Below are 18,344 nucleotides of genomic sequence, written 5' to 3'. Positions count from 1 at the left end.
TTTTAAAAACTGAAAACATTTATTTTAAATATACAGTGACATAATATATGGTCACTCATCTTCAATTTGCTCCATTAGGCAGACAGTATCGTGCTAGTAGCTTGCAAATTGTTAGAAATAAAGACTAAAAATACAAGTCAAACTTAATGCTTGGTTTTCACATAGTCGTAAATTAGGTGTAACTGTAATGAAATTAATGGATTTAAAACACAGAAAACTATCAAATTCAGGCCCTGAGTTCTTAATAGCCCTTACTAGTTTTTCATTTGTCAACTGTTCTACCTAACATATTAGAGAACAGCAAGGAGGTATGACATTGTTTCAGAAATACAGCAAAACTTTAAACTTGGGTAGCTTGATTCTTTTACTAATGACCCCTTTTTAATAACAATTCATCTTCTGTTTTCCCTGAAGCACACGTGGGAGCTCAAGAAAGGAAGGTTCTTCATTAATCTACAAACAGCTACAAGATCCACAAACAACTTTGCAAATACACCCATAGTCACTGAAAAGAGATGTTAAAGCATCTTCATAAAACTGAGCACCTAGGAAGACATTTTGTTCTACTCAAGGTCAAGAAATATGTCAGAGAAGGGGAAAATCAAGGAATGGCTTGCTCAGCTTTTCTCTATCATGTCCCCAGGACAGTTGTGTCCAAGCCAATTGTCTCCATTATGCAGGAAGGACAAAAAGCTGCAAGTGTTGCTTCAGAAGGAATCCAAACACACCCCAGGACTTCTCTCACCCACACAGAAAGTTAATTGGGCACCAAAATCATCCATCACTACTTCGTTGCAGCAAAAGATTATTTTAGGTTATTTTCATAAGGAAAAAGTCTTCGGTATTTCCTAATAGCAAACTGCTACTTCAGGACACAAGTCTATCTAATTGTTTTAAATTATTCCAAATAAAATTGGAGCCTAAGTGGGCCACACTTCTGAGTATTGATCACAGTAAAGCAGAAATCATACTGGAGAAACTGAAGTGGCCAACTTCTCAATCTGAATGGCTACTGGGCACCATCGCATCTGTCAGGGTGATGCTGATGCTGTCTGACTACTACAGATTGAGGTCCAGAATTATATACTTTCTGAGTGACAATAAAGCAATGAAAAATTCTGGTGGCTTCTATACAGGAAAAAAACTGTATCTTTGATGATTAATAGAAGAAAGACAGCCGCTGGCTTTCTATCCTTAAATAAAGAGAATGCAAAGGGAAGCTGCAAGTTAATTCAGAAGACTACATCACCACATTTTAGCTCTGTTATCTCAAATGCTAATCCTACCTATCTAGTCATATCCTATTCTTCATCATCTCCTCTAAATTTTCCCTATCTTTTAGATTCTGCCTGTTAAGATGAAAGGAGTAGGAATTAAAAAGAATGAGAAATAAATGGAAAAGAAAGGTAATAATGTAACACCAGCAGTGGGTAGACTCATTATCTGTATAGGTCAAAGGAGTCAGTACTGAATGTGGAGAATTACTATTATCTTGAATTAAATAAGATATAAAGATTTAAAAATGATCAGAATATAGGTGGAAGCCTTTGCTTCCATTATGTATAAACATTTTAAATGGAATGATAATTAGATTATCAGTGAATATGCCACTGAAACTAAGAACATGCAATGCTCAATACTGTCCTACATATTTATCAAAGATACAAGAAATGGTGCTACCAAGAATGGTGTTCAAAAGCTTGTCTTTTTGCCAGTACAATAAAAGACTGTGTCTTTCACTATAATGCCTTTCTTATCTTCCTAGGATAAAATTATAACAAAACACTTACTTTTAAAACAAAAATATAATTTTAAAGGCAAGGCAACGTAGTGAGAGGACATATATTATCCTGAGGAAAATAGTTATATATCCAAGGATGGCAGTGTATGCTTCATCATTGATTTAAATGGGACTAAATTCAAGTGTGTATTCTATTTTGCATGGTTTTCTAGTCCCTAAAGGTTAATTGAAGCATAGCATTAAATTTTTTTCTTGTTTGGTGCACTCTTTCATTTTCTTATTTTAGAAATTATAATAAAACTAAAACTGGTAGCTTTAAAAATCTGTGCCAAATAAAAAGTGGGATTTTCTGGGGTTATTATAGATAATTTAAATGCTCCACTAAAATTCCGCGATAGCAGTGTGACAAGCTGGCACGCTAAAGCAACTCAGTGAAAAAGCTGTGACCCATCACAGTTTTAGAGGAGACTTAAACATAAGAAATAAACTGCTCTTCCTGAGTCTTCTACTCAACTTTTTGCCCCAGAGCCAGGCGGGAGAGCCAAAACCAATGCTGAGTCAATTGTTGATACAGACTGCATGCACCTGCAGCAGCACAGTGCATACAACTGTGCTGCATATCTCAGGGATGAGGAATACAGCTCTAACTGGTTTAAAAGAAAACTGCTTTTGTTATTATTTTCTCCAAAATTTTTCTTGAGAACTGAGCAGTTCTTTAAGGCGTAATCCTTCACACCCACCCCCGCCACAAAAAGAAAAGGTTTTTTTTGTTGCTTTTAAATTCCTTGTACAGACCTTCCCTGTCCCCTGAACCAGGTAACATGGTGTCTTCATCTCACAGACTTCTGCTATGCTATCACAGCACTCAGGCTCAGAGAAAATATCTCACTCCTTTTTGAAAAATATTTATGAGAATGGTTGGAAACAGAAACAGAAACTTGATCGTTTACTTCTTAGCCTGAAGTACCACAGGAGTGTATTACAGCACAGGGAGGGTACTGTTCCATGCTTGGAACACTGTTTAAAAGAAGGAGCAGCCCTTGCCTCTAGGCATCACCACTGCAAAGAAAAGAATAAGAGGAATGGATAGTAATGTCATGGCTTGCAACTAAGTGTACTGCAACATCTTTGTTCACTTTCTGCTAATGGGTCCTTTTTTGCTAATGCTTAACTGGGTCCTTCTGTACCACCAGCAGCATCTCTCTGATGTCAGATGATATTCCTGTGTTGTTTGTCAAGAAACAGATGCTCACTGATCTGTTCTCAGAAAGAATACAGTTTCTCAATATGTCTCAGAATCGTAGAATCACAGAAACCTCAGAGTTTGAAAGCACCTTTAAAGGTTGTCTAGTCCAACTTGCCTGCAATGAACAGGGACATCAGCAGTTACATTAGGTTGCTCAGAGCCTGGTCCAACCTGGCCTTGAAAGTCTCCAGGGACAAGATATCCACCACATCTCTAGGCAACCTTTTCCAGTGTCTCACCAGAACAGATTGCCCAGAGATGTGGATGCTCCATCTTCCCAGATAGATCATGTCAAAAGACATAATCTGAGAGATTTTAGTCTGCACATGCTTCAGGTATGTATATATGCTAGCAAAAAACAACGAACCAACCAAAAAACAATACAAAAGTTTAGAAAACAAAACCAGTACTCAGGTAAAAAAAAGGTGTCTAGGAAAAAGGCTGCAGTAGCAACATGCGGTTTACATTGTATTTGAAACTGGAATGTTTTTAAATGATGTCTGTAGAGAAGGTAAGGAGTGGTTTTGAAGATGCTGTTCGTGGTAAAATATGTAAAATATTTAAATATATCAGATACAACTTTGGGAGATTATAGTGCATGTTTCACGAAGTTTATTGTAGGGATTTTTCTGTGGGAAATGCTTGATTGAGTCAATCAAAATATAGGATAACTATTACATATTTTATAATTTCTGTACATGACAGTCAGGATTACATTCTGGTAGGTCATTTGATTCTCTGCAGGTGGCTCTGTTGGTTTCTGGAATAGTATACTGTGAATTACATGTTACACAAATGAAAGGCAGTTATAATTCTGGATAACATTGTATTTGATTCTACAAACATCTTTAGGCCTAATGCAAAGATTCCTTTGAATCATTTATCCAGCTAAGTGTCTGTGGTCCCAAACTCCTAATTTAAAAATGTTGATAAATGAAGTATCTCTTTAGCTAATAAATGAAGTATCTCTTTAGTTATCCTTTGTCAGCAACATTCATTTTAATGGAAAGTGAGTTTACAGGGTTACATGATTGAACTACTGAGCCAAGTCAGTGTTGGCAAATGATGGGCTAAATTATTGATGTTACACACTAATGAATTCTGATGAGAAATAAAATACAGACATTACATTTCAAGTGGTTCATAATTATTTTTGTACTCTAAAAGCAATTTTATTCTTTTTCCAAATCATACTGTTTCTGTAAAACAAAAACATAGTTAGTGATTATAACTAAAATTATTGAGTTTGAGGCAAAAAATGCTCCTGTAAGTTTTTCTTAAACAAGTATAGTGCTATTCACACTAGGGCTCTGATTTCTTGTTATACTTCTGGGAGAGGATAATTAAATTAAATGTCTAAATTTTTAAACCACTGTCCTTAAATAAAATAATCTACTTTGCAACGATGGTTAAGAGTTCAGCAGACGAGTTTATAATCTATGATATATCAGCGTGTTTACTAGAGATGTTCTGACCTACCATAATTAATTCAGGTAATGACAAAAACAGAGGAGCTGCCAAAAAGGAGCTTTCAACATGTAAACAGTTCATCATTAAACCTGTGTTTTGATATATGTTTAAAATGAGTAGAAGGAGGTTACTCAACATCAGATAGCCCAAAGTGATGTTGCAAGGTTGAATCATTAATTTAAAATGTCATTTCTCTGTCATTTCTTTACTCACTGTACTGGATAAAGAAATTTATTTTCTTGGGTATTACTTATAAAACCAGAGCTAAGCATTTGCTCATTTGGCAACATTATAACTTCATAAATTCTATCCTTAATCTTGTCTTCCTGAAAATAGACTTTATTTGACTTTTCTTAATTATACATTGAAGGCTTCTGTCAATTGCTGGAAAAGAAAATCTACAAAGTCTCACTTTTCTTTTAGACACATAATAACTGAATAATCATCTCACTTGTTGGCTCATCGCTGCATTCTCCTGTTGTTCAAAATTACCATTGCTTTTCAATAGATTAGTACCATAGAGAGCCTGCTGGTTTTGCTTACAAAAAGAATCTTGTGATCCAAATTACTCTTGAGAGGTTTGTCTGTTTGGACCAAAATCTCAAAAGCAAGGTTTATGCGCTACAGAGTTATCATAATATTCCTCAATATTAATTATAATTTGCATTAAACTTGAATCTAGCATCCAAATGCGTATGGTTATACTAGCAAAAGTGCCTCAGAAACACACCATTTTATTTAAATAGTAGAGTTTGAACACCTCTTTCCTCCTTTCTTCCTGTATATATATCAGTTGAGCTGGTGGAAACACATTCTACATTAACAGAGTCACAGAATCATTAAAGTTGGAAAAGACCACCAAGATTATCTAGTCCAATTGTGAACCTCTTCCCATCACGCTCACTATCCTATGTACCTAATAGCACATCTCCACATTTCTTGAACACCTCCAGTGACGATGACTCCACCATCTCACTGGACAGCCTGTTCCAATGTCTCACCACCCCATCTGAGAATAAATTTTTTCCAGTATTCAACCTGAACCTCCCTTGGCAGGGGCACAATGTCAAGCCATTCCCTCTCATCCTATTGCTGTTACCTGGGAGAACAGACTAACCTCCCCCTTAGTCCTCCTTCTATGAAGTTGTAGAAATCAATAAAGTCTTCCCTGAGCCTCCTCTTCTCCAGACTGCACAATCCCAGCTCCATCAGCTGCTCCCCATCAGACTTGTGCTCCAGACCCCTCACAGCTTCGTTGCCCTTCTCTGGACAGACTCCAGGGCCTCACTGTCTTATTTATAGTGAGGGGCCAAAAACTGAATACAGTGAGGTGTAGCCTCACCAGACCTGAGTACAGGGGAATGATTACCTCCCCCCCACCCCTCCCAAGTCCTGGTAAGTAGCTGCACTATTTCTGATAAAAGTCAGGATGTGTTTGAACTTGACCACCTGGGCACACTACTGACTCATATTCAGCTGGCTTTTGTCTAATACCCCAAGATCCTCTCGCCCTGCACAGCTTCTCAGCCATTCTACCCCAAGCCTGTAGAGATGCATGGGGTTGTGACTGAAATGCAGAATCCAGCACTGGGTTTCGTTAATGCTCATACAATTGGCCTCAGCCCATTGATCCAACCTACATTCAAACAATGTTTTCTCTTATTAAGACAGTGCTGCATAAGAAAACCATGTCTTTCCTGCTGTTCAGCACTATTGCTCCAAATCAAGAAATAACATGAATTATGGGGAAAAAAAAGAGAGTGAAAAAGACATTATTGATGAGAAATGGTTAGCCTCTGGAAAAACAAACAAACAAACAAACAAACAAAAACCAACCCACAAACAACTTTCTACAAAACTGTAATAAAATGCTTTAAGGAGATTTTGGTTATGTATTATGTGCTTCTCCTCAGATACTAATACTAAAGACAGCATAGCTCAGCAAAAAGAATCAGATTTCTGTATATTTTACTAGGAAGGAAGAAAAAAATTATTGCTGTATTTTTAGTTACTGCTGCTTGAACAATATCAACTATCTTTGTGTAATAAGAAAGACTCCCCTGAACTGTAGGAGCATTCCATACTATGGAAAGTTGCCGAGAACTTTTTTATAGGATCCATTTTACTTCTTTATATAGGATCCATTAAAATGCATTTATTTATAAATGTTCATATTTTGAATGAGTAAATATTGCAATTTATTAGCACTGGAATAGGACTGAGTAGTTCTTCTGAGTCTCTTCCAACTCAAGAATTCTGATTCCTTTTATTTATTTAGTACGGCTTAGCCAAAATTTGGGTTCTGTGCTCAAATACTAGACGTTACACTATTAAGAGAAAATTAAGTGCAAAACCAAGATGCTCCATTTAGAAATGGAGTAACTATTATCTCTTTAAACTTAATCCAGCATATTTTGTTTCAGCAATTCAACAGAAATTTTAGTTATTTAATTCAATATGTAAAATTTATGTTACCTCAAGAATAAGAAACTGAGTACTCTTCAGATTCTGGGAAAGACAACAAGCCTGCCAACTTCAAAGCTATTTGAAAAATTCACAATACATGATTCAGTGCTTTTATTCTGTCAAATTTTAAATTAAATTTTTGAATACCTCTGCGAAGAGATACAGAAAAAATTTTGAGATTTAAAGATTGCTGTAGCAGCAACATGACTCAGTGGACCAATTTTTAAGAAGCTGGAAGTCACACAACTTCTGCCTTCTTGCAGTTTGAGTTGCCCCGCCGATAATAAAAGCAGTAGAGAAATTAGATTTGCCTGTTCCTCAGATATGACTGGAATTTTGTGTCCTTGGCCACAAATCTAATTTATCAGTGTTGCAAGTGGAATGAATACAAATTCATTGACTACACTTCTGGATTCTATTTTTTTAAATGGAAGAATGATTTTTCTCAATGAGAAATTGTCTAGTCATCTCACTAGCATTAAAAAGTTAGATATTAAAAGTTAGTTACCTGAAGAACACTTTCAATCCTGTAAGCTTGTGTTTCAGTAGTAAATATATAATAATAATAATAATAAAAAGGTTCTATATACATTTCCATTTGTCATCATGTTTTAAATTATTATGGCCTTTCTGTGTTTGGAAGCTAGAAATTATAAGAACGTGGACAATTATTATCTGGTAATATATGTGGATAGATTTCAGAAGGTGGTGGTGAACACTGAAGAAATGTAATACAATTCAATAAAATAAATTTTAAAAATAAATCTAGATTAGATGTCCTCATTGTTCCATTTTCTGTTAGATCATTAATTTTAGTACTCAAAATACTGCAATGTATTTCTGCGCAAAAATAAAAATGAAATTAAAAATTAAAAATGTACACCTGCAAGCAAACTCAACAATTTATCATGACAATAATTCTGAACTGTGCTCAGATTAACATTAAAAATACGAGACCAATTTGTCGGTTGGCAGAGATCACCTCCTAATCTCCATTACTAACGGGAAAGCAGCAGAACTATCCTTCAGATGATGATTTTGGTTTCGTAAACATAAATGTTCAGTTGGTCTTTCTCTTTCTGCTATACACTACAGCTTTTTAGGTGCCTTTTTAGGTGATTTCTTACATATTCCTCTTACTTCATTTAGTCAAACTTTCAAGCGAAGCCATAGAAGAGGCGGCTAGTTGGGGCCTCTCTAGGCATGCCTTGCATGCCAGGAAATGCCTGAGGTTCTGACAGTCTTTAGGCACAGTGCTTTGAAAAACAGAGATCTTATGTGGATCAAAAAAGCCTGGTGTTCTAGTGTGTAAGTGGCAGAAAAACCTAAATGCAACAGTCGTGTGAAAAAATACATGCAGTTCAAAAGTGGAAAGGAAGTGATGCCAGAGTAGACGTTAGAATTTGGCTATGTCATAAACAAAATTATAGATTATAAAAATGACACAAGGACATCAAACTGAATCTAACTGTATCTTGGAGATTACTTTTCACTGTTTCACTAGAAGAGTCCCTCTCATCATCATACAACAACAGAATAGATGTTTATAAACACTTTTGTTCTGTCTGTTCCATGGCAATTTTTTTTTGCCACTACACCTACACAATAAGTTAATTCAAAAATTTTGATGGTTGCTTCCAAAATCCGGTGAGAGTCATGAAATGAATCTACAAAAATCTACAGAAAAAATTACTTTAAAGATTGAAATAAAACTTGAGGTCATATTTTGAAGAATGTCAGGTGTTGCAATTCAAAATTCATTTGAGAGGATAGACATATATTTTTAGAAAATATTGGATGATGATTTCCATGTTTATTGAGAAAATTATTGGACAGGTAACAAATTTTTCCACTCAAAAATCAACTTCATGAGTAGAAGTAAAAATAGGTATCTTGCTGGTCTCAATTTCTCCTTTAACTGTGCAAAAGAAATACTTTATAAATGAATAATAAAACAAGCACAATTTATTTTCAAAATTGTAAATATTTACTATGATAAGTGTGACTCAACAGAAAAGGTTAGAACTAATTAAAAGGTATGTAGCCATGTCCCCTTAAGAAAAGTTATCTGTCATCTAACCCCATATGTCTCCAAGATAAGGCAGAAACAGCAAGACTGCTAAAGTGAAATCAGCAGGCAAAAAAGAGACAACTGAGCGTAATCAGTGTAAATGGTGATAACTCAACCAATAACAGAGAAAAATAAAAGAGAAGACATAGATTTTGAAGAGCATCAGCCCTGGGGGACACCATAACACACCTGTGTTAATAACTTAGAGAAAAAATATGTACTTAAATTGACTACCATCTAACAGATAAGAAGCAAGTTAAGAATGATTGGTTTTAAGGAAGAAAAAGGACAAACCCTGCTTGAAATACACAACACTGTAGTTGGTCCTGACCCTAGTGCAACTGCACTGATGCTCTCCTGAAAGGATGTTGAACAGGGAGCCATGAAAACCACAGGAATTTTACCGATTTAGGGAAACATTTCCTCATGTAAAACATACTATGCACAGAGATGTACTTGATAGATTCAGCAAAGTCCCAAAGCCTTAGAAAAAAAATGGTCCATTCTATGGAAATTTCTACAAAAATTGTCCAAATAAAGGCAATCCAAAATGGACAAAAAATTATTTTCTATTGCAAACTAGTGTTGTTCAATAGAGTGGAAACATTACAAAAACAATAACAGCTTATAAGTTAGCCAAAAGGTTTTTAAACATTTCAGGTTAATCAAGGAACTTGAGTAAAACCACAGAAAACATTTAAATAATGAAAGCATTGTGGAATCAAAACGACAGTCTGTGAACTGACCATTTCTGTTGAGGATTATGTAGAAATTTCCACTTAATCAGAATGGATAAAGCCACTTCCCTCAAAAAAAAAAAAAAAATTAAACTTTGCACTGGTGTGAATGGCTGAGTAAGGTGTAGATCTACGTAAAATTAAACCAATTATCTTGTATTGGTTAAAAAGGTACTTTTGTGGTGCCACCACCAGGAAAAAATTATTTAAATGTTCTAAAGCAGCAATCTTTTCTGTTAGCGCTTTGGCCCCCCAAATAATTTTGACAGAAATATAGTCAAGATAAATCACCCAAAGGGATGAAGTAAATTGAAGACTGTCAGGACTAAAGTACAGTCACAATCCTAAATAAAGCTACATCTGCCATCGTACATCATTTTTGCAATTAGATAGCTAATTGAACTTACTCAAGAGCCAAGTTATTGAAACTCGGAAATGTTATTCGGAAAAACAAAGTCACTGAATGAATACCATGCCTGTATCCCTCTGGGAGAAAAGGTTTTATTTTTTAACTCTCAGTTTTATTAAACTAAATAAATTATTTTTATTATTTACTGCCTGATTAAGAATATATTTAGCAATTGCAGGAAGATTTTTGAAGACTGATGCCCTCCAGCAAACTACTGAGTGTGCAAACCACTGACTGCAATGGTGAAATTTTTCACACGTTGCTCTGTCACATTTCTTCAAACACCAACCACAAAAAATCTCCACACAGCTTTTATTTAAAGACAAACTGTCGCTGCTTTTGGCAATAGTCTTTGCTCCTGTCATTTTATACATGTTGTCCTCCAGCTGTTAACTCCTGCAATGGAGCTTATACAACTTTCTTTGATGGCCATGATAGAAACAAAGTCTCTTTTCAGAGCCATCAGGCATGTACATAAATGACCTAGAATGAAGTTGCAATCAGAGAGTAGAAAAGGAATTCTGAAATCTTGAAATGGGTTGGAAAAAGGTAGAGCATAAGATGAAATAGTCTTGTCTAAGAAATAGTCCTGCATTTTGTTCTACAAAAAATAAAATAGATGAAGAGCCAAAACTGAAAGTATAAATAATTCCAGCCATTGATCTCTGCTCTAGAAATTAAATTAATTGTTAAGTTATTTGCTCCTTGCTATTTCTTTGGAACAATCTTTTATTACTTTTTTAACAGTACAATTTAAATGCTAGGTTGTTGGGTTTTTTTTCACCAAAAATATACTCTCTAAGCATAAGGACACTAAGTAAATGGTTGACCATTCCTATATCCAAGGTAAATATTTAATGTTGAAAAAGAAAAATTGCCACAAGAATCACGTTAAAAACCTGGGAATACACGTTTACATAATTGAATGATTTAAATAAGAAAAGCTTATTAAAAATTTAAATAGCATTTGGTTTTAAAAAATAGTCTATTAATGCCACTATGTAGAATCTAAACTACAGACTCTTAGGAAAAAAAAAGTACAGAAGCTAATTTTTACTAGAAATTGACTCCCCTCATTCTGCCATTACGGTGCACACTGTTGATGCTTTGGGTAGTAAGTCCTGTCTCCTGTTACACAATCACAGTGAAAGCTCAGTGAGCATATGCTCAGCCATGCCATTTTCTACCACATACTGAATAATGTTTTCTGGTTTTCTTTCTTAGATTAGAAATCTGAAAGGAGATGCCTCCATAATCTGGTCTATTCTGATTATGATTTCTGATCAAAGGAATGCTGCTGGTGGGGCCAGGCAGACCAGCAACATATAAAGCCCATGCTAAAGCAGGACAGAAAGCCAAGCAGGTGAGGAGAGACTCTTCAACTCTTTCACTCTACATATAGTAGCAGTAAAGCAGAAAACATGGCTCCAGGGGACATGATGTTTGAATTGCTTGAAGTCTGAGCAATCCTGGTCAGTCTAGTACAGCTACTGAAATGAAGTTTCCTAAGCAGAATTCCTTTGTTGCAGTAGCCATCATGCTCTGTACTGAAACACTTACCCCTCCAAATTTCATGTGTGCTTCGCTAACAGAGTCAATGACTAATGACTAGAGGCAAACCTCTAGTACTGATACATACAATCATGGAATGCCTTGGGTTGAAAGGGACCTCAAGGATCATGGAGCTCCAACCCCTCTGCCACAATTTGAATTTTCCCAGAACTCTGCTGCTCCATGTAACTGTGAAGTGCTGCCAGTTAAAAAGTACCTGCTGGAAAGGTAAAAAAAAAAAAAACAAAAAAACCCAAAAAACCTTCATTATCTACTTTTAAGTCTCTCTTTGGATCTCACCCCGATCATGGCTTCTGTTAAATATCAGAAAACACTTAGGCATCCAATGTACTGTATCTACTGCCTCTTCTAATTCACTCTTCCTTTGTGATTCACCTTCTCCTGTTTGCTCTAGTCAATGCAGTTGCTGTAACACAAGCACCATGAGCTGAAATCACCTGCGTGCCACATGCTGCTCAGCACAGCAGGTCCTCAGCCTCACGCTAACGTGAGACGGACACAAGAAAGAGCAGAAAGCAAAGTGCATGTCTTGCTGAGAAGGAAGGGGAGAGGAATAGCTGTCACACTTCTGGAAGTGCCTGCTACTGTGCCAAGTGTCATCAGGGTAAGAACTTAATTAGCAGAGGGTAGATTGATCTGAGATTAACACAGATACAACAAAGACACTGGTCCACGTGTAAATAAATCCACTAAAATATAAAAATGTTATGCTGCTGAGGGAAAATACACTTCTGTATACATTAGTAATTGCTCATAGTTGAACTAGTTTCCATTTTAATTTTGTATCTTTTCCTTGTTCATTATTTTCAAGTTATTTTCAAGCAAACTGCATGAAAACATAACATGAATATTAGAATAGCACAACTCTTGTCAGAGAAGGAAGCCATGGATAATGAAAGAGGGCAGAGAGCAGAATGCTTTCTAGGTTCTCAGCAAAAGGATGTCTCTGGTAATGCTGAGCTATTCGCCTCTGAACACCCCCAAACGTTGCAGGGGTTCACATCTAAAAGCTTACCAGAGGCTTCTGGTACCTCTGGTACCTCTGTCGTTGGTTGGGTTATTCAGGAAGAGAAGATTAACAGACACAGCTTCCCAGCATGAATGACATACATGGAAAAAATTATGCCAAGGTGAAGGATTTCTGTAAAACTCATTAAGTAAAATACGGAGTAGTTGTTGACATAATGTTCAATGACATCTGAGGTTCATAGTACACCTATTAAAACACTGTGTAACATTAGACTAATGCAAAGATTCATGTGTGAGGACACCAGCTGCCACCTGTGGGTTCCACATCTTTCTTATTGTTATTCACGAGCTATAGCCTGCACATCGATCACACTTTTTCTTCACTCACTACTGGAGTAGCTGAACACAGGAGAGAACAGGATTCATCACACAGCAAACATCAAAAAGGAGCTTTTCCAGTTTTTCAAATTCTAAATGAGGAATCCGAATGAAAAAAAAATGTAATTTTTCACTCACCTGTCTCCACTGGCCTGCAAATGCAAATGCATTCAATTATGAGAGTATTACAAGTACAAAATGTGATTGTACTTTTATTGTAATTTTTTTAAATTGAATTTCTGATTTTAACATGACTGTGATTCATCAGTACCATATGTATCTCAATTTGGAATTTTATAATAAAATCCTCTCTATCCCTTAGTGAGATTCTGGAAATTATCAGTGATGCTGGTGCAGTTTATTGGAGTGCTACAACTTATTCAAGTTTGGTTTTCTTTAGTGCATCAGATATTAACAAGGAAATGCAATTATATATTATTCAAATGTAATGATACCGTTTGCACAATCATACAGCAAAGCTGTAAAAATGGCAAAGAGAGGTTTATAGGAACATGGCACACTAAAGCTGCATCAGCAACACAACTTCTTTTGTGAGAAATAAGTCTGAAATTCTTTTTTCAGTTTAGTCTTTTAAAAACCCTTCAGAAACGCCATCTGGTTATGGCCATTAACTATGGGAAGAGATTGAAAGGAGTGGCTTTACAGAAATATGACTAAGATACCATTGCACAAGACAAAAAGAACAAGAACATTCAAACCATATCTTACAGAGTAGTTTTTTTTCTTAGTAAATACATATACAGGGGGAACAAGTCATAAAATGAAAAATAATACAGGGCTGGAAACCATTTTAAAATCTTATAACTCCCACAACGTTATCATTTTTTATTTTATTTTTTTATTTCTAATATATAAGGGAAGGTGTAGTACTTCTGAAATACAGTCCAATGCTAAAGAAATTAAATGTGAATACAGTGAAAATGACAGTATTGTTTACCATGGGAATACTATTTGCAGACAACAGGAGGGAATAGCATTTCTAAAACAACTGAGAAGCAATTCTGAGGCTGCTCTGTGTTTCAAATGTTTATATCCTATGTATTTATAATAATCTTTTCTAAGGTTGGTGAGAAATAAATCTCATCTTCCTTTTTTTTTTTTTTTTCTTCCCCAAACTACGCATGGTATATGTGCTAACTTACTGAATTCATCCTTCATGCAATTCCAGTTTATTAAAGAGGTTAAAAATTTATAAAACTCTGATGGGATATGGTTTTAATGCTTCATCACACTACCCATCATTTGCTTTTCAATCTAGATCAGAATGATCTTTCCTACTTCCCTGCAATCACCTACCTGCACAGCTAATATTTTCTGAGCGTTCTCCTGAGAGGCCGCCTGGATCCTCGCCAGCCCAGCCTGGCCATGGAGCCCGCGCAGCCTCAGGTACGCCGCCAGCGCCCGGCGCATCCTGCTCTGCAGCACCCACAGCTGGAACCGGGTGGTGGGGGTGGAGGGGGGAGAGAGAAAAGGGAAGGAAAAAAAAAAAGCCCAAGTCAGAGTAGGAGAGGAAATTAATGGCGGTGTTCAAGAAGAATGATGGAGGGAAATATAGAAAGCAGTCAATAGCCCATTCTGCACTGTACGGACCTGACAGGAATTTCACAGTCTCTTGACTTTTCAGCCCACTCATGTGCATTCATCAGAAACCAGTCACATCTGGCTGCCAGGATGGGGGGTTAATTTTCTCTAAATGCCTCAGCAGTTTTGTTCTAGCTGAAGCAAACTCTGTGACTGCAAAGCTGATGAGTAAAATATTTCTACTTCACCCAGTTTAACTCAAAACCGATAGCCTTGGGACATATTGAACCTTTCTTAAAAAAAAAAATAATCTTTTGAAGCTTTCTGAATGGCACATCAGGTCAGCACAAAGTTTAAAATGCACGTTTAAGACTTTGATGGACACAAGGGCTTTTTTTTTTTCCTTTACTGTGTAAAGCTTATCACAGCTTGGCAATGTGTGCTTTAGTGCATGACAAAACTAAAGAGAATTAACTTAGCCATCAACTACTCAGGGAGAACAATAACAGGAAAGAAATTTCCAGATAGAACTTCCTATTAATCTACCTAGCTATAACCATGTGACATGAAAGCATCTAACAGCACTAAATTACACCGAGTGCCGCAGCTGAGAGTGACGCTACTTAAAAAAAGCATTTTCTAAAGATTCGTAACAAAGATTTGTAACACCTATGGTAGGAATTGCAACCATTGCAAAGAATTCTTGTTGGTAATATTCAGAGTAGTAATGCTTACCTGATAAGTTATTGCTTTTTGTTAGCATTAATTACTGTTACAACGTGCAACTCAGATTTGTATCAGCTTTTCCTTAATCTGCAACTCATAAAACACGGTGTTGCAGGTCTCAGGCCAGAAGAAAAATATTTTAATACAATCTGAAAATTTACCAACACCAAATATTTTTGAAAGACCATGCATTTTTGGTAAATTTGGCAAAAATTGCTTTATACTCAGATCAGCTGGAATTCAGAAAAATGGAAGATTTAGCTAGCTAGCTTACTGCTTAGTGAAAATACAGGGTTTTGAGTTCCATCAAGTCAATTATTTCAATAAATGGCGTAGCTATTGTTAGCACGAGGCCTTCAAGCTGGATTAATGCAACAAATTGTACTATTCCTTCAGAAATATTACATTTCATTAAGGTCAAAGCCAGAGGTCAATAATCAGATCAGTTATAAAGAAGCTTTTACATGATAGGATATGACTAGTCCTTAGGACCAAGCGCACTGTACCAGGTGAAAAATACACTTTTTCAAAAGAACGTGGATTATAGTAATATCAAGTGAGCTATTACAGCCTAGAGAGTAATTAGCTCACATTTTCAAAATTAATGGCCTGATTTTCAGAGATATTGAGTTACCACAAGTCCCGTTAGATTCTATGGAAGTAGTGAGTACTCTGCATCTTTGTAAATGAGGCTGTAAAATATTTAAACAGATCTTTGCATGTAGGTTGTTTTTTTGGGTTGTTTTTGTTTTTTTTGAGTGATGCCAGTGTATATTAGAAACAGCACGGTGAAATGCAGAGGAACTCAATAAAAAAATATAAAATATCGATCTGAATCACAGCCAAAACTTGAAATGAAATAAGAATGTTTTTCAGTTTGAAGATTTTCAAAGAGCTACTGCTGATTTCCTTCTATATTAAGAAATATTTATTTCCAGAAATAAATCTCCAGCTGTCTTTGGGTCTGTTGTTAATTCAGCTATTTTCAGTTCTCATGTTGTTTGATAAGATGCTAGAGTCAGAAAAAAAATGTGGATGGCAGAGGAGCAAAACAACCTGTGACATTTTAATACTACAATCTGCCTCAGTCCAATAGAAAAACTGCTTAAGTAGAAAACTATCTTTGGATTATCAAATTTCCAATTTTTTGTAAAAATGTGAAATAGTTTCCAAATACATTGTCATTATGAGGAAAACAGAAATTGGGGGAGCATGTCAAAAGATTTGTCACTGGAAGGTGAAAGGGATCAGCGGCTATGCAGTTCAATTTCTCTCCAGAGTTTTGTCTTGAGAGAATAAAAAATGTGTTCCACAGTTTTGAGGTTTGACTATTTGAAAATTGCTATAATAATTACTGAGAAACTGGCAGTTTATAATGGCTAGTGTTCAATAAGACCTTTGCTAATGCTTCTCATTTCAAAGAACCAACTAACTCCTTGCAAATTACAAGCCTGATAGCTGTTGTTACTATTTTAGATGTCTTGCACCTAATGTATTTCTTATTTTGAATATATTTTATTGTGACTAGTATTGTGGAGACTAAACTCAATATTTATCAATTTTACAATATTAATTGCAAGATAAATAACACTGCAGTACGTGATCAGAAATATGTGCCTATTTTGGAAAGTAACAGCTTGATCAAATAATGTTATGCGATATCTTCACATAGACTGGTAGACTCACTAACCTAGGAGGGGAAACATAAGTTTCTAAGGCAACTTCAGAACCATAGCTATTGGAACAATCTAAACAAGAAAATTCTGAGTGGCCCAGCTGAAGAGCACTTCTACTCCAAAATCAGCCCATAAGTTTCCTAGATTTGGCCACTGACTGTATCTACAGATACAGGCAGCAAAACTTTTCCCTTCAATCCTCTTTTTGGTCATACAGTACAGTTGTTAGCTTTTCCTTATGTTTTAAATTGTTATCATATGTAGAGACTTACAAAGTCATGGCATGCATGAGTTGCATATATGGCATTACTGCTAATCCTTCATTTTTAATTGCTTTGTTTCACTATTTTAATTATTCATAAGACATATGAATAAACACTTATAAGGTGCCTGATCTAGTAAAACAGCAAAGTTCTGAATTAGATAAAAAATAATAGATACTAGAGTAGATCTAATTTATGAGACATTATAGGCAAGACCGGGATGCTACCTGTCTCAAAGGAAGATTCATTTTTAATTCTATCCAACATTTAATATTTGATCAAAAACATACACTTCTTTTAAAAAAATTACTGATGTTACCTTTATTAGACATAATAAGCAAAAGGGACTGCAGTCTCAAAGTGGGTGATGTTTTTGTATATGACATGACAACTTCATAAAAATCACCTGAAATAATTATAGGTCGATGGAAAACTAATGACTGCAAACAGTCACAAACAGATTTTTCCATTTTTCTCAACTAAAATTTTTAAAGGCATTGTTCTTTGTAAGCACTTGTGAGCCTCTTACTGTTCAGTCTTCATCAGACTGTGTATGAATCTTGCCAAGCAAGTGAGAATGCTTACCACTAAATAACTCCACTATGTACATAAACCAACTCCAGAAAGCAATTTGTTCTGTATCAGATCAAGAATACAGCAACAAAACTTATTTTCTTTATAATGGCTGTTACTAAGACATTTAAAGATTTAGCAGAAGATGAAGTTGCAGCCATAGTAGGCAGCTAGATCTATTTATCAAGTACTGAAAAAATTTGTGGACATTAAAATGAAGAAGAAATGTACTAAGCAGCAGCAAAAATGGAAAAATACACATAACGGAAGCAGATGAGAGAAACAGATGGGCAGAGGAGTCTCACTAGACTCAGCCCACCATCAACACCATATTTTGATGAAATATTATGAACCTAGACCATTTAACATTTACAACAAACAATTGAGATATCAGCCATACATACAGCAATCCAGAAGCTAAAAAACATCAAGGCAAACAACAACGATCACATCACCAAGAAACGAGCACTAGATCCCACCATTTAAATTAACACCACTCAGAGAA

General features: G+C 35.7%; 1 protein-coding gene across 1 annotated transcript in view; it reads right to left on the bottom strand.

Moving 5' to 3' along the window:
- The window catches only part of CCDC178 (coiled-coil domain containing 178), a 183,651-nt gene that overhangs the window by 3,409 nt on the left and 161,898 nt on the right, over positions 1-18,344 (bottom strand). The window contains exon 20 of the mRNA XM_048940597.1: positions 14,377-14,511. Coding sequence (XP_048796554.1) covers positions 14,377-14,511 — 135 coding nt within the window. The remainder of the gene's footprint in view (positions 1-14,376; positions 14,512-18,344) is intronic.

This window comes from Lagopus muta, chromosome 3 (genome assembly GCF_023343835.1).
Source record: "Lagopus muta isolate bLagMut1 chromosome 3, bLagMut1 primary, whole genome shotgun sequence".
Classification (NCBI taxonomy): domain Eukaryota; kingdom Metazoa; phylum Chordata; class Aves; order Galliformes; family Phasianidae; genus Lagopus; species Lagopus muta.
The sequence above is the reverse complement of the archived record's forward strand: the minus strand, read 5'-3'. Positions and strand labels throughout refer to the sequence as shown.